General features: G+C 51.5%; 5 protein-coding genes across 5 annotated transcripts; 3 read left to right on the forward strand and 2 right to left on the reverse strand.

The window, feature by feature from the left end:
- Positions 1 to 280: 280 nt before the first annotated feature.
- Positions 281 to 1,460, reverse strand: NECHADRAFT_98915 (uncharacterized protein; the record flags this gene model as incomplete). The annotated part of the gene is made up of 2 exons (XM_003054413.1): positions 281 to 984; positions 1,037 to 1,460. The coding sequence occupies 2 exons, from the start codon at positions 1,458 to 1,460 to the stop codon at positions 281 to 283; spliced, it is 1,128 nt and encodes a 375-aa protein (XP_003054459.1).
- A 2,680-nt stretch (positions 1,461 to 4,140) lies between these two features.
- On the reverse strand, positions 4,141 to 5,306 carry NECHADRAFT_98916 (uncharacterized protein). Its single transcript, XM_003054414.1, has one exon. The coding sequence runs from the start codon at positions 5,302 to 5,304 to the stop codon at positions 4,303 to 4,305; it is 1,002 nt and encodes a 333-aa protein (XP_003054460.1). The 5' UTR covers positions 5,305 to 5,306; the 3' UTR covers positions 4,141 to 4,302.
- A 1,351-nt stretch (positions 5,307 to 6,657) lies between these two features.
- On the forward strand, positions 6,658 to 7,653 carry NECHADRAFT_75207 (uncharacterized protein; the record flags this gene model as incomplete). Its single annotated transcript, XM_003053708.1, has 1 exon — positions 6,658 to 7,653. One exon carries the CDS (start codon positions 6,658 to 6,660, stop codon positions 7,651 to 7,653), a length of 996 nt encoding a protein of 331 aa, XP_003053754.1.
- Positions 7,654 to 9,634: 1,981 nt separating this feature from the next.
- NECHADRAFT_75208 (uncharacterized protein) lies at positions 9,635 to 10,369 on the forward strand (the record flags this gene model as incomplete). The annotated part of the gene is made up of 1 exon (XM_003053709.1): positions 9,635 to 10,369. The coding sequence occupies one exon, from the start codon at positions 9,635 to 9,637 to the stop codon at positions 10,367 to 10,369; it is 735 nt and encodes a 244-aa protein (XP_003053755.1).
- A 2,307-nt stretch (positions 10,370 to 12,676) lies between these two features.
- NECHADRAFT_105836 (uncharacterized protein) lies at positions 12,677 to 14,383 on the forward strand (the record flags this gene model as incomplete). The annotated part of the gene is made up of 2 exons (XM_003053710.1): positions 12,677 to 12,746; positions 12,801 to 14,383. 2 exons carry the CDS (start codon positions 12,677 to 12,679, stop codon positions 14,381 to 14,383), a joined length of 1,653 nt encoding a protein of 550 aa, XP_003053756.1.
- Between the last annotated feature and the right edge of the window lie 2,417 nt (positions 14,384 to 16,800).

The following is a 16,800-nucleotide window of genomic DNA, read 5'->3' on the forward strand; positions in this document are numbered from 1 at the left end:
ATGTGATACTATCATGGCATTTGCCATGATTCACGGGATCGGCTCTCTTTTTTGTTTCGTCTTCACGGTGCTGCCAAGGCAGCCAGGGGAAGGCTATGCATAGTAATGGGTTGATGGACAAGGCGTTCATATTAAGTCTCATCATACGTCATTTATCATTACTCCCGCTCGCCGTCATCCAAATGCATCCATTGATGTAGATTTTACACGTCAAATGAGTCAACTGTCACGGACAGGTTGGCTCATGACACCCCATATACACTTGAGTTCCTTCTCTTTCTTAGTGGCGCCTCTCCTGGTCCTGTCTCCTCATCTCATCACGGAAGGCATTGTGGCCACCAGTGGTACCCTGCTGGGCGAACGAAGGATCGACAGGGCTTCCAGCCAGGCTGCCGAGGCCGTCGCTGTCACGGCGGCGGTTCTCAGGAGCATCACGGTACTCGCCAGGGGGTGGCATGTCGCGGGTGTCGAGCTGGATGCCGTTGTCCTTGCGGCCAAACAGGCGGCGCTCAGCACGGCCAGTGTATCCGTGGCGGCCGCGGCTCATGATGTTGCCAAGTCCGATGCGGCGGGTCTTGCGGTTCCAGAGGCACACGCCGATCAGCAGGAGGAAAATGGAACCCAGGACGACGGGTAGGGCGATGACGAGAGTCTGGCCGTGGGGAACCTTGGGTTCCTTGTGGGCAGGAAGCTGAGGGCTGGCGACGTTGAGGTAAATGGTCGAGGCCTTCTTCTTCTCGGCAGTGTGGTTGCGCTGGCTGTAGAGGGTGATGGAGATGTTGTGGTCGCCGCCGAACTTGCGGTACGAGTCCTTGACGTTGAAGGGCCAGAAACCAAAGGCGGCAGGGACCTGGTCAAAGTCGTCGCCCTCCTTCTGGTACTCTTCGCTGGTGGTGTTGTAGATGTCGAGGCGGGCAAAGACCATCATGGCAGCGGTGGTGTTGTCGGCGTTCTTGTCCTCGAAATAGTCGGGGTCCCAGGTGACTACCATGATATTAGTGGTTGGGATTGGGCAGACGTGAAGCCAGTTACTTACTGAAGTAGGTCTTGCCAGTGGTCAGGGTGCTGTTCTCGTAGGGAGAGCAGAAGGGAGCATTGCTGCCGTCCTTGTTGTGGCAGCGGGTGAAGACACCCTCGCCGTGCTTGCCAGTGGCGGTAGGATTGGGAGGCTCGCCGGTGCTGGTATAGATCTCGCCGTAGTAAGTCGAGGTGTAGACGGTGGCGGTCAGGTCATGGGGAGCACCGTCAACGATGGAAGTGACGCCGTCGACCACGGTCATAGAAGGCGTGTAAGTGGTGGCAGGTTGAGCCTCATCGTCGACGGAAACCCAGGCGGCTGTCTGGTCGGCTCTCTTCTCGATGACAACGTCGCGCTGTTGGTTGACATTGGCGTAGCGGACGACCGAGGCAGAGGCAGAAGCCACGAGGCCAACCGAGGCGAGGATCTTGGACGCGTGCATGATTGTTGTGGTGTTGTTTTGAACAGATGAACCAAGATTGAACCAGACCAGAGACAGATTCGCCGACGGAAGACAAGGGCGAAGAAGAAAAGAGAAAGGAGGTTGAAGAAGGAAAAGAAAAGGAAGAAAAAAGTTGGAGCTGCCGGGAGATGAGGTCGTGACAACAAAACAATGCCTGGGCTACCATGAAAAGAAAGCGCCGATCTACCCGGGGCGCGGGATTGGAATTGGGGAGCCTCGACGGCCCAACCACGTCGAGGTATTATTTCGCGCAGCCTCTGGGGCCAGGCACGAGGGACGCTAAAAAGGCCTCAGCGCAGGGGACGAGTCAGGGGTTTGTTGGCAGGTCTTCTTCTCCGGGGCTTCCAGTGAGCGCCACAGCCGACCGATGAAGCCGGGCTTGTTGATGTCATTGATGGAAGGGTTCGGAGATGGAACGGATTGTTTTAAAGAGGGTAGAGACATTGTATTGAATACATGTTGAAGTTCGTTATGGATGTTGATACATTACTTGTCTCGTCTCGTGTTGTTGGTTTTGCTTTTCGTGTTGGTGCCGCGGCTGAAATGATCGGCATGCGACGAGACATGGCCTTGATCCTTCCGCAGCGTGCTACCCTGCACGATCGTCTGTGACAATCCGGATTTCAAATTGACTTGCCTGGGACTTTACAAAACACTAGGGGAAAGGCATTACCTTGTCCTTCCCTAAAGATGGCTGATGATGTGTGGATAGAATATGTAGAAGGAATAACTGCTCTTAGGATACCTTTTATCTTGTGTTGATAGAATTCATGTAAATATGTCCCAATGCTTTAGAGGAGGCCTTCCCTCATTGCTCTTCTGGTGTCTCGTTTTTTCCTTGATCATCGTACCTGGATCATGTCGTGCTTCGCCTCATTGCCCCTTCAACTCACATCTGTCATGGCAGTCAACTGTATTTGTATGTATCTGTCGTATGTAGTTTCTCTCGGAGTTCGGCTTGTCCGAACGCAGTCAATAAGCTTTTCAAGTCTGACATCCAACACAACCAAGTCAACAACCATAACCTGGGCCCCTAGACCAGCAGAGTAAACCGTAAACCGAGAATACCAAGAAATGCCCCAAACTCCCTGCCGACAGAGAACCCGGCCCTTATGGAACGCTTGGGCTCGGCCTCCCACCATCAAGCGGATCCCCCGAGATCCTCCGGTGAGATGGCCGAGTTGGTTATGGCGTCAGGTTAAGGTCACCTTAACAACCTAAGATTCCTGATGGAGCAATCCTCCTGGGTTCGAGTCCCAGTCTCATCAAGTCTTTCTTTTTGCGGGTTGGAAATGTGTTGTTGTCATTGTGGTTGTTGTTGGTCAACCTGCCTTTTTGGCACAGTTGGAGAAAAATGTTTCACAAAATTTATGCGAGTAAAAGTTGGATTGGCCAATCAGAGCTCAGCCGTACATAGCTATTCTTCAACACCATGCTTTGACATCTCAACCAGCAAATTTTTTTTTCACAAAATTGCAAAAAACATACAACACCAGGGATTCGCTGGTCGTCACCGACCCAACTACTAGTCCGGCGCTTCGGAGCTTAACTATGGGAGAGCGGACGGGATCCCGTGTTCTCTCCGAGCTGTGGTCGTATGTACCAGGTGACGTTCACAATCAACTTATAACCACTGGAAATTTGAGATGAGAAGAGTTGAAGAGTAAGTTCCATTAACACCATAATTCCACCACCCAAAGTTCATTTCCTCGAGAGGAGGTCCAGTCGTGACACCTCAAACTCCAAATACCAAGTCTCTCCCACCCAACTGCTTCTCACCCTCAACCCTCCACCGGTGGAACCTTGCTTGGACAGGCAGCGTTGGGACATTCTGCCGCGTTGAGCCCCTGGACTGCGCTCCGTTTGAGTTCATGTTGTGGTGAAAACCAGGCTGCCGGGGGAGTCAAGCCCTCATCCTGCCGGCAGACTTCGAGGCTGGCCTTGAGGTAGGGCATGCAGTACTTCCATAAGAGGGTAACGCTGCTGAAGCAGACCGGACACTGAGCAACCGCTTCGCTGCACATGGTGTGGGGTCGATTGTTGGTATACTTGAAAGTCGATATATAGAGAAAATGGGTAGAGGGTTGAGGTTGTCGAGGAGGGTCTTGTCCCAAGTGGCCGATATATATACTTGTTGCCCTGTTGTCACAAAGATACAATCACAGCCCCCCTTTCAATCACATCTGATTATGTGAATCGGAGACAATAACGAGTACCGCCGCCAAGAGCCCGAATGGCCGTTCTCTTGTTTTATATGGCCTACCGTCAACTCACACCGTCCCATGATCGGCGGCCAATCTGAGACCTGTCAGTTTTTGCCTCCGCAAACATAGCTTTGCTTGCAGGCACACGGGCCGAGTTAGCCGATTCTCCTAAAAATGATAATAAGAAGAATAAAAAAGGCTCTAAAGTATTACTTTAATTATGATATATATCTTACTTCTCTTATCATATTTTAAATCAATTTATTTATAATAATTATGAGGAGTGAGGTAACTCCCCTCCTATTCTGGTGTCGTTTATTTCTGACCCCCAGGCAGGCTCGTTGCGCGGCATTTCGCACAGCTACAGACAGACGTGGATTGGCACATTGATAGGCGCCGTGGCATGCGCCAGGGGGTCATTTCCTCGGAGGTGAAACGGTGACACAAGACGGGAGCGCATACCAGACGAAAAGGAGATGGAGAAGTAGGTCATCTGCTGACCAAGATCGGATCCAATACCATTGCCAAATACACTGTACACATGACGCCCTGTCCTTATTTTCCCCCTTGACATGGAAGCACAAACAAAAAAAAAACAAGAAATATCCCGATCCCTATCAGTAACTTCTGATCTGTCCATACTTGTTGATCGAGAGCACAGTGTCGGCCGAGCAAAGGTAATGCGTATTGGCTCCGTGCTCTCTGTCAAATCCCAATGGTCCCCACGCAGCCTCCATATCCTCGCGGAAATCCGTCTTGGGCTTGCCGGCCTTGATGCGCTTCTTCTCAAAGAAGATGTATGCGGCATAGAAGGTAATGTTGGTGTTGCCGTCGCGAGGACCTTTGCGACCCATAAAGTATCGCATGTTGGCCGCCGAGACGCTTTGCCCTGCAGGCAGGTTCTTATTAATCTCGCGGATAAAGGCTGCTTGGGTGATGCCATCGCGGGCCAGGACGTGGCGGATCTTCTTGCGTATCTCTTCACACGTGTCAAACACGGGCACGCTGCCCGTCTCCTCGCCGTCGAGCTCGTCAACACCACTCACGTCGAAGATCTCGGACACCGCCTTTGCCGACGCGGCCGTCTTGGGCTTCTTGGGCTTGGGGGCCTTGAGAGGAAGACCCTGGAGCTCGCGCTTCTTGAAGAAGCGATGCCCCTTGAGGTAGGTGTCGCAGTTGTCGCCGTCCCAGGTACCGGTGCGGTTCATAAAGGAGAGGTAGGCTTTGCTACTGACGCCGATGGTCTTTTGGAACTCGCCGACCTTTTGCGCGCCCGACTCGGTCCAGTTGCGGATCTTGCGACGGACCGCGTTGCACGTGTCGGTGATGACGTCGAGCCGGGGGTCATAGTCGTCAATGTCTTCAACATCGTCGGGGAAGAGCTTCTCCTTGAGGTCTTCCTCGCCGGCGTCCGACTTGCGCTTCTTGGATGCCGTTGTGGCGGGCTTGGGTTTAGGCTTGGATGCGCCCTTTGCGGTAGAGTTTTCCTTGTCTGCGGATGCGACGGGTGACGAGGAGGCCTCAGTCAAGACTGGGCTGTCGTCGCTCACGAGATTGTTATTGTGAAGCTGAGCCATGGCACGTCTTGGTGACCAAGACCATCCAGCTTCGGTCGCCATTGTCTCTGCGATGCAAGGTTCAATTTACATGATTTGCAGGTTGTTGAATGCAAGACGCAGCGTCGATGTAATGACCCCACGGGATGACGTTTTCTGTCTTGGGGCTATCGGCAATCTTGCTCTTCCATCAAAGATGCGCGAAGCTTGGACGATAGCTGCGCGTTGCTTGAGAGCGGGGGAGTACTTGGCTGAAGCACTGTGCACTGTGCGCGTCTGTGGGTATTGCCTATTATGGCAAGACGCTAAGATATTAAATATTCCCGATCGGCGCTCCGTACGGAGTGGGGCCGGGTCCGGAGCTGGTCGGGTGCCGGAGCGGGGCTGCACAAAGAGCATGCTCTCGAGATAGTACATAAAGGCTACATGCACAATGCCAAGGCAGCATCTGTTCCCGAGGGTAGGATAATTGACAACCCACGGGCCACCATTCCACGCCAACGACTCTAGCTCAATGCAAACAATACAATCTCGGATGTCGTACAGATATGGATGGAGACACTTCGTGGGGGTCATGATCCTCGGGAGTCGGAGTACACAACCGCCAATACGAGAAGCGGCATTAGAAAGGACACGAGACTGCTAAGACCTCAAGCGCGGGGTGCAGGCTGTCTGCGCCCTCTGACCCAAGTTGAGGGGATGCCAGCTTCAACTGCATACGGCTCTGAATCCTGACGTGAGCATCAACCCGTCATGCCGGGGCAATATTTAGGTAACGGAAACGATCATATGAGTTCGGCAATTGTTGTATAATACTCTCGTCGAAGCTACAGGTCACTATTGGTTAACAGTCAACAAAGCGGGCAGCGTGGCTCAGACCTCAACTACCAGGCAAGTTTTACGGATACTTCTCCGACTCTCGTTTCCAATTTCCACCACTCACGCGTCATGATCGCCCTCGGCGGCTGCACCTGCAACCCCCTCTTCCTTAAATCCCCGGACTGATCAATGCTCCATGCGGCCTTGTGGAGCTGAAGCTGGGGAAATGAGACAACCGCTGTGGAGTTTGTGGGACCCCCCTCCTTGCCGTTTACTCGGTCCTCGCGTGGGGGGTCGACGGGCCTCGTTGAGGATGCTACAGATCGTGGGGGTTCCGTATGGTAGAGTCAAACCACATGGTGGCCATCTTCGGCTGGTATTCCCGGCTTTGATTCGGCTCGAGTGTGTCCGAGTTGGTGGTAGGTCCGGCGGGATCCGGCTCTGTCTGCTTTGGATATATAAGGCAGTGGCATGGCCTCAGCTTGATGTGCTTTGTCTGTGTGCTTTGTCTGGTAGACTCACGAGAATCCGCGTAGCCGGGACTTCTTCGTACCTGAATCCCCTATTCCTCTTACAATCTTGTCAGTCAGCAACATCATGGCGGTGTCATCGACAGTAGAAGAGAATGGAACCGCCAACCACACTGCAACCACAACGACATGCCCCCTGATCGATGGCATCTATGTACCAACCGTTGCATTCTTCACCCCTGACGGCAACATTGATGTCGAAGCTACAAAAGCCCACGCAACTAGACTCGCACAAGCAGGTGTTGCTGGTCTCGTCACCCACGGTTCCAACGGCGAAGCTGTCCATCTCGACCACGAAGAACGACGACTCATCACACAAACCACTCGAAGTGCCTTGAACGAGGCAGAGAAGCATGGTATACCTCTCATCGCTGGTTGTGGTGCGCAGTCAACTCGGGAAACGGTAGAGCTCTGCCGTGAGGCCGCCAGCTCAGGGGCAAGCCACGCCCTTGTTCTCCCACCAGCCTACTACCACAACCTTCTCACAACTGAGCACATCCAGGGGCACTTTCGCAAAGTAGCCGACCAGAGTCCTATCCCTATTCTCATCTACAACTTCCCTGCTGCTTGCGCCGGCCTCGATCTCAACTCTGATACCATCCTCGCCCTGGCTCAGCATCCCAACATTGTCGGTGTTAAGCTTACATGCGGGAATACAGGAAAGCTGGCTAGGGTAGTGGCTGGGACTAAGGACACCGATTTCAAGACATTTGCTGGAAGTGTCGACTTTACGATCCAATCCCTCTCCGTTGGGGGACACGGGGTTATTGGCGGCACGGCCAACATCGCCCCCCGGGCATGCGTTCAGCTCATGCAGCTGTGGAAGGAAGGCAAGCAAAAGGAGGCTGTGGGATTACAGGCGATAGTATCTCGCAGTGATTGGGCAGCTATCAAGGGAGGCTTCATAGCTGTCAAGGCGGCATTGGAGAGATATTATGGGTACGGGGGTCAGCCAAGGAAGCCATGTTCGCCCCTTGAGGGTACTGCCCTCGACGCTCAGCTGGAGGGATTCCTGGAGCTTGTTGATCTGGAGAAGAGATTTGAGGGCGATTGCAAGAGCTGACAGATGTTTCTGCTGGATGTAGCTTGTCAGAGACTAAGATTGTACCTTTGCCAGATGATAGGTCTACTATTGACAACTCAGCCTCCAATGAAGAATATGATTGAGGATGTTGCCACGAAATACTATTGTAGTTTTCTCCAACCCATGAATAATTGAGGCTTTTGCTGCGTGATTGCGTAGTGAGTTGTCGTCTCGGCCTCTCGGTTGGACGGAGCACGTACATGAGTATGGTTACACAACCTCAAGCAAGCTGACCCATAGAAAAAACATGATCCCCCACGCAACAGGTATCTGTTACCAGACGTGGCGTGTTTTCAGTAGTTTATGTTACTTTGGGGGCCCCAATCAGTCAGACCACGTTAACAAGCCGGAAGGAGTCATGAGTGAGAACTGACGGGAGGGCCTCAGAAGTTGCTGTTGACCATTCAGTGAGATTGGGGGTGAGGTTGAAATGCTGGCCGAAATTCCCTCATATTGGGAATGCCTGGGTTGTCATGGGATCTGCGTGATAAGATTCTCATTTGTGACTTTGATGGCGATCAGTTAGTCAGGACTATCACAGGTTTGATGTTGCTATCGTCGAAATATCACAGGCCATCAGAGATCACTGGCGATCTGGAATGCTCATATGCGGTTGCGAGCAAATGTGTCAAACATTTCCAGGAAAGTAGTCTATTGGAATGTATGTCTGGAAATCGACAGATGGTAGCTACATCTAATGCAGAGTGTGAGGTGTTGGCTGAACTAAGAGAAGGCTGTCCTAAGAGGAGGCTATCATAGGCAATCCATGGCCAGATGACCCCTGCATACTTCCTTTGCTATCTCTTCCAACAGTATCCCTGAAGAGTCTGAGTATGGAAGTCAAAGCCGATGATATTGGGGCAAGTTGGCTCAATCAGTAATCGGAGTGTCACTCGCAATGGAAACTGCTACTTGCACATGAGCCACCTAGAGTCAGAAGCAAACAGCACCAGGCTCGGATATATAAACCCACTTTGAGCTTCTCGAGCTGCAGAACAAGATACGCCTGCTATCGACAGAATAGAGCAGTATATTAGACATTGTGTCACCGGTTACCCACACTGGTTACCTTATATCCCATCAGAAGCACTGAGACGTAACCCCCCTTTTCCTTTCTTGACGACTTATATATCACTTTACCACTACTAGATACGATGGATATCATGCCACCCTCATTTCACCTTCATCGCTTGCAGTCTTTGCCACTCCAGGGACGGGCAATGACACAGACCCTAGTCCGGGTTGAGAGCCCTGCTGTCAGGCAGGGGCTTGAGTTGTCGACGAGCTACAGACTAAGATGGCAGACCAACCACGCCGAAAGTCATATGCACACTCGACACCCTTCAATAGTTTCCACTACTATATTGGGATAGAATGTTGGTTGAGCGCAATGCTGCGCCGAGAAGACATCGAGAACCTAATGACACTGGTCTGCACAGTCTTTGGCCATTTAGAAAAGGAGCTGGCGGTTGGGGCGCTTGCTGTCTCGGCGACACTCGGATCTTGAATCCCTAACGTCAAGAGCGTTCAGGGAAACCAACAGCACGTTGGCGCATTTTCCCTCTCCTCTCCTCCTCTCTTTGACGTTTCTCTCCCCTACGCCCATGAACAATTACTTTCATATTACTCAAACAATAACAACACTGAACATCAGAGATTCGGGTTATTGTTGAACATCTGCCTTTGTTACTATACACATCTTGGCGCTTTCGGCACCTTTGTTCACTCCAAGGACAGAACCACTTCCTTCACTGAACACCAGTCAGTGAAACACATCACAAGCTAATATTACAACTATTACATTCACTTAATCCCTCTATTATATAACTATGCGTAAAATCTACCCAGAAGCAACCAAGTGTTCTCACTTGACCATTCCACTGTCTCCCTGCCGACCCGTTTATCGGCACTTTTGCTTGACCTTGGCACCAGACACATCTCCCTCTTTCTCCCTCACACCATGTGTATCAAACACGTAAATGTGTGCTGCCACTGCGGCGAACTCCTGGAGCCGCATTGGGTCAGCTGCAACTTTCACCTACTTCTGTCCCGGACAGCTCTGAGCCAAATTCCTCCTCTGGAGGAGCCGCTCCACAGCCAGTGCCCCTATCAGAAGAGCAATGTGCGTCCTACGCTCCGCGGATGTGTCAATAGCGACTCTTGCCCCTCTTGGCTTTGGGGTTTGACCGAGGGGCTTGGTGAGGCTGAGGACGAAAGTCGGGAGGTGACCGAGGCTCAAGAAGAGGTTGCAAGAGCAAAGTATGAAGAGTATAAGAAGGAGTTTGCTAAGAATCACTACACTCGACGATCGCCTCCAATTCGAAAGAACTTTGGAGAATTCCTGGAGACGGCACTTGATGATCTACCTTCCCCGGACCCGGAATACAATTCCGACGATTACTTTAGCTTGACGGATGACGATGAAGGGCAGGAGCTTCTATCTGAGGCTTGCTCTCTTGGAAGCCTTTCGGGCTCTATGTCAGCCAGCAGCGCTCCTCCTGGTCTGGGTGTCCACTTCGAGATTAACCCTGAGCTGCTCACCCAAGAGAACGTCCCTGCCAAGAAAGATGTCACAGACACAGAGATCGAGCCTCCCTCGGCCGAAAACCTGGCAAAAGAGTATCGAGATCTCGTAGCACCTATCTGGGCTTGGTTCTTCTCAAACGACTCGGACCCTGATACTGAAGCCTCTTAATAAATTTCCATTTTCCTCCAATCAACTCGCAATGAGATTCTTTTTAATATTTATATACTACAACATGTCTAACATATGGGCGATGCCAAAGAACCCCCTTTCGAAGGGCACGTGGCAAATCGAACCCATCTGTTGTCTCGTTGCTAGAGACGAGATTCGAGATTTCCTCCAACGTCATGGGGACGTTTCCCTATATATACACACTTCTACTCCGACCAGGAAATTGACTGTCGCCGGAGGGTACGCCGCCATCTGAAGCCCTCGAGCATATGGCTAGTTCATTATTGCCCAATGACAACAACCATCACATCGCCGTCTACTGCTGGCTGCGTTCTTCAGGGGCGGTTCTAGGGGTCGTCTTTCACGCAGACTGGATCGTAGATGGCTTCGAGCAGAACATCTCGATGAACGGACGGTCTCACCCAAAACGCCAAGTCGAGGAACTCGTAAGTCGTAATACGGTCTAACCTTTGACTTGCCATTACCGACTCGATGGTATAGACCGATGATGAAGCAGTGAGCCGGCGTTTGATTCACTAACCGATGGGCGATTGCTGACCCGGAGACATAGGATGACGATGTTGCACGCTCGGATGACGGTAGCGACGCATAAACCTCCGTATTCGACTATATATACAACCTCTTTAGCCCCATGGTATGCTTGGGGCACAGTCAAGGGCCATGAGTTTTGCCCCTAGATGCAACCCACAGACCATGGGGTGACACCGGGTCGCTGTCTGGTTGAGCGCACATCTGAGGTTCCCCTTGCGTTTTCATCTGCGCCCGACGAATTCGGGGGTTCTGGGGTCAGTTCCTCACGGCGAATTGGTGCTCTCAAATCGCACCGCGGACGACACTCCGGCGTAAGGGGCACAAAGCCGCTATAATAGCAGTCCGGTAGTGAAGCTCTAGGGAGAAGTCGGCCAGAGCCGCTGGGAGCGTCCACCGTTCGCGCCTCGTGTGGACTGCTTCAACCCCGGAGAAGATGAAGAATCTGATTCCGATCAATATTCGAGTTTGGTTGGCTGAGAGATGGTTTCCACGCACTGGTCGGCAATGTTGTACGGGAAAGGGGTCAACCTCACAGCTTCGACCAATGGGTTGCCGACGACAAGCCACTGTCGACAAGGGATGGAGGCTTTGGGATTGAAACGGCCCTGGCTGAAAGGCATGGGAAAGCAAGATTAAATGGAAATCAACTTTTATCATTCACTTTAATTATCACGTTTAGCTACGCAAGCGGGTTCGGCGTTTCTTTCAATACGCCTCTCTGAGTGAAGTATTCACAACACCCACCTAATGTCGCCCCAAGATAGCACAAAATCATCTACCCTAATTAGACAACTAAAGGCATTAAATAGATACCTATATCTTGATATGATAGTTTCGCATAGTAGCGCGCTTTGTCGTTTGTCAATTGCTGCAAGGAGCCGCGAGTGCGTGTCTTACCCTATGTAGGTCCTTAATCAATATTGTACATCGGATTCGCTGTTGGCCTCTCTATGTGAAAGGGGAACAAACCGGTGTACTCCAAAAGCACTGATATAATGGATAAGGAATTTATATATACAAGTGACATGGTTGAGACCGGTCAGTCAGTCTATCATGGCCGGAGGGAGCCATTGTACACACCAAGCGATGGACAATGAGAACTCTAGATCGGAGATCCAATTCCGCACCTTGGGCTGAGCTTGCATCTTTCGACCCTATAACTCTAAAGCATGGCATAAAATCATGGGACATTTAAGTTGAGTCATGAAATTTATTTATGTGACATTCGTATGCATGAAAATCGCAATAGTCTGTTACACAGTGGCTGTCATGACAAAGTCCATCATGACAATGACGCGGATTTCATTCTCAAATGCTGTCAACTCCGATGGGCGGAAAGTGGGCATGGTGGGGGAAGCTGAGCTCTTAGTTGTGGTGATCATTCTAACCATAAACAGAAATGATCAGCGACTATCTTTTAAGCTTGGCTTGCTGATATTCTCCGTTAAAGATCAGATAACCTTCTGGAACATATTATCTGACTTCCAGAATCTCCAAGAGACACCTAAAGTATCAAGAAAATGAATCTCAACTGTCAAGTATGAAAGTCTCCCGGGATTTCTTCGTGTATCGGACTCGAATCCTTCCGGAAGAAATCACACCACTGCACGGGATTCAGCCCTACAAGCTCAAACCCCGATGCATTAGAACCAACACCATATCCACCTGATAAGATTATAAGTCAATGCCCGATCCTGTTATTGAGCTTTCAATTGAAGCGCAGCAGTTTTGTTTAATCAATTGACTCCTCACACAATGGCTGAAGGCAATGAATGGCGAAGGAGGATCCTCCTCCTTGTAACAACGGGCGGCTTCACCCATGCTGGTAACTCAATGTCCAACCCTCATATCTCAAGCTCCGACTGACAGACTTGTGAAGCTCCCGTCCTCGAAATAGGTGCTGTATTGGCCTCCCGCGGCCACGAGATCCAGTTCGCAACATGCGCCGGCCAAGAATCCTGGGCAAATGACTACCCCTTCATCAAGACCATTCACACAACAGGCCCCGCAGCACCAGAGGATGAGATGGACGCCCACTACGAGCGCATGCGCCTCTGGACGCACAAGGATGGCTTCGCCCCCATGTGCAAATCCAAGTACCTCTTCGATCGTTTCTGGACCGACGCCTACAAGTGCGTACGAGCACTGTGCCTGGACCCCTCCACAAGGCCCGACTTTATCATTGCCGATTGGTTCGTCGATAATGTTGCCAGGGACATGCTTAAGCAGTTCAATATCCAGATTGCCAGCGTCTGGCCTCAGATGCCGTTCATCATGGCTCCTGTGAGCTATCAGCCAGGCCAGCCCGGCTATCAAGCCGATGGAGCCATGACTTCAGAGCACGCGACCCTGATGTCGAGATTCCGAAACGAATTCGTTGTCGTCGCTGCCATTCCGACCGTCATAGGCTTCCTGCGTTGGACGCGCAAGATGCGCGCTGATGCTGGCGTTCACTATAGCCAACCTATTCTGACCAAGCCAGACTATCTCGTCCTGGTCAACTCGTTCTGGGGCCTGGAAACCCCTAAGGAGTTACCGCCGCTGATGGCTTCAGTTGGTCCCATTCTGGGTGACGAGTATCCGCCTCTGGATCAAGATCTAGCACAATTTCTCGAAGAGCACGACAAGACAGTCTACGTCTCTCTTGGAACCCATGTCGCCCTCCCGGCGGAAGAGCTAGAAAAGGTGACTCTGGGTCTCATTCAGGCGCTCGATGCTGGCTCTATCAACGGCGTCATTTGGGCGATCCCTCGCAAGGGCCGGGCCAAGTTCGACACCTCAAAGTCATACCCCCTCGCTGATGGCTCAGTTCTCAACGTGGCAGAAATGCTCAAGGATGCCCATCCTCACTTCCGTCTACCGGTCTTTGCTCCCCAACGAGCTGTCCTAGAGCACTCTAATACAGCCCTCTTCCTCACACACGGCGGCGGTTCAAGCGCCAATGAAGCCCTCTTCCATGGGAAGCGAGTCCTGGTGGTCGGCTACTTCTTTGACCAACTCTGCAACAGCTCTCGTCTTGTCACAGCCGGAGTTGGCCTTTCCCTCGACAAGTCACACCTCACCCCTTCATCCATCGGCGACTCCATCACAAAGGTCATCCTCGACCTCGATGGAACTTTTGCCCGCAACGTGCGTCGCATGCAGCGCATCGCCGTCATCAACTCCCGTCGAAAGGAGCTTGCCGCCGACCTTGTCGAAGAGGTTATGACCGATCAGGAACTGCGGTTCCGTGATGGGGTTGAGCTTCGACCGATGCATCTGCAGACCGCCGATGTGCGCATGCCTCTCTGGAAGGCAAGGAACTGGGACATGTGGCTTGTTAGTATGACGGGTCTTGCTGCGACGGGCTTTGCGAGCTGGTGGCTGGCGACCGAGGGTTGGAAGACGTTGCCGGGCCTCCTTAGGCGTTCAGTCGGCGTGAGTAGGAATTTCATCCAAGGGATGATTGGAAGGCGACTGTGATGGCCTGTTGAAGGGAGTAGCAGACATTGGATATATCGACTGGGTTGAGCGCGTATTCATAAGGATCAAGTAAGTATCTAGGGCAGCTAGGAGCGACTTATACGTATTAGTGCCGGGATTAACTATGCCCGGAAAGAACAATCATCAAAGGCAAAGCACTTCATCATCATAAATTTGCATTATTCCGTCAAGGATTTCTGCATGTCCCACTAAGAGTTAGAAGAGCTGAGGGTGTCCCAGCACATCAGGCTCTGGCTGAAGCTGCCTTACATGGGCCTGACCTGCAGTGGATGGCCTCACGCCAAAGCTCATTTACCAGCTTGAATGTAATCCCAGCCACAGTTAAACATGGGCACTAACAGAGAGAAGCCAGATGCGAGCAGAGCAGGGCTGTTGTGGCTTTGGCTGCATGCAATGCCTTGTTGGCTCAGCGCAAGGCTCTCTCAATCGTCGATCAGCAGAGCAAACAGGATATTTAGCTTTGCACGACCTACACTCGTCACACTTTGCCCTTTCAAATCGATCTTGAACTGCCCCTCCGTGCCTTTGTCGTCATGGAAGTCGCGCTCACGTTCGGGAGCCTAGGCGACATCATACAACTCTGCCAAATCGCCATTCAGCTCGGTCGAGCGGTTGGCGTAGGATGTGGGGCTGTTGGAGAGAGCGTCAAAGAGTACCAGGAGCTTCGCGACGACCTCGATTTTTTTGTGCGCATCTTGACGCAGGTGAAAGCCAACTTTCCAGAATTTCCAAGTAACTTTGCTCACATTGTTCTACCATAGGTCGTCGCAACGTATGAAAAGCACGAGTTAAACTCCTACCTCGCTGGCCTCGACCAAGCAACAAAACACGTTGTCAACCAGACGGCCTCCTTGATACAGGAGGCCCTGGATCATTTCCGGTCAAGATATCAGAGCAGTCTTCGCCCGGAAGGGTCTGGCAGCAAGTTCACAGATTTCCGTAAAAAGGTCGAGTGGTTAAGGGAGAAAGACCAAATACGAGATCTGCGAGGGAAGTTGAAGGATAGCATCGAGAGGCTCCAACTATTGACTAGCCTTGCAGCAAGGTGAGCCTAACTTAGGGTATCATAGAAAGTCAGGCAAATGCTAATTTGGGACCCTCTAGGAAGTCTGCTCGAGTCGACAACGCTGTCCTGCTCGACCGAGTCACCGAGGTACAAACACTTCTGTCAAGGACATATGCTGGCCAAGAGGAAACGCTTCGTCTCATGCAACAACGAAGGGGAAGCGAAGAGCAGGTACAGAGACTGGATGAAACAAGCCAGATGCTTGTGCAACAAGACAACAACAGTCAGAGTGTTTTGGCCCAGGCTGGGGACGCTCTCAGCGCTATCCTTCAAGTCAGAGACCTACTTGTTCAGATCTCTCAAGATGCCATTAACGTCGACATGGTCTTCAATTCGACGCATCTTCGTCCAATGGATCCCACGAAGGCACTTCCTGTCATTATCATAGACGCACTCGGTCGCCACGTTCAAATTCCTGCAGATTGGCTAGACTTTTTGGACTGGGAGGTAAGTAGCTGATAACCTGGATTTATCAATACCCTACATTGATGCTGAACATCTCTAGGCACTATATGCATTGCTGTCTTGTCATTTCAAAGGCCAGAATGGCCACGACATGGTGATAAGGCGAGAGTACGCCCTCGAAGAGAGCGCCTCAGGAAGGGATCTGGACCCCGAGCGTCCTTTACATCTTTGCCTACGAAGAGGCATGAATATCAACATGAGCATGATATTCGAGACAACTGAACCTCTTTTTGGTACTTGCCCACGCTGCGGTACAGCACAAGATGCACCAGAAGGCGTCACAGTCCGGTGGTAAGCAATCGCTGGTTTTCCCAAAGTGCGCTTGGAGCTAATCTAGGTTATATAGTCCCAACTCCGACTGTGGCATGTGGTTCAGCATGCGACGAACGGACTCGAACCAACCCATCTCAGTAAATGACGGCGAATCTTCCGATCTAGGAACGGAGGCCGTGTCAAGCACTGCTGCTAACCCAGCCGACTTCCAGCGTGTACGGTTCTTTTGCTACAATACGCGTCTGACACAATCTATCATTTCGATATCGACAATTGAGACAGGATCTATCATTTCGATACCGTCGATTGAGACAGCCTCTATCATTTCGACACCGTCGATTGCGGCAAACACTTCAGTCAAGAGAACATTCTATCAAACCCTTTTCCGCATATCCCCACCACGAAGAAGGGTAGTGTGGGTTTGGATTTGTGTAAGTAGCCCAAATACACTCTATGCTCATGGGCATCCTCAGCCCTTTATACAAACAAGCTAACCGCCCCCAAGTGCTATTGCGGCCACGGTGGCAGGAAAGTCTCGGTCGATCCTTGTCCAAAATGTGGTGTTCCCCGCTGTCCAAATTGCGATACACAA

Source organism: Fusarium vanettenii, assembly GCF_000151355.1.
Source record: "Fusarium vanettenii 77-13-4 chromosome 1 genomic scaffold NECHAsca_1_chr1_3_0, whole genome shotgun sequence".
In the NCBI taxonomy this organism is placed as follows: Eukaryota; Fungi; Ascomycota; class Sordariomycetes; order Hypocreales; family Nectriaceae; genus Fusarium; species Fusarium vanettenii.

Bases quoted from the DNA above. Each gene is read 5' to 3' on its own strand.
- NECHADRAFT_98916 (XM_003054414.1), bottom strand. From the start codon at position 5,304: ATGGCGACCGAAGCTGGATGGTCTTGGTCACCAAGACGTGCCATGGCT.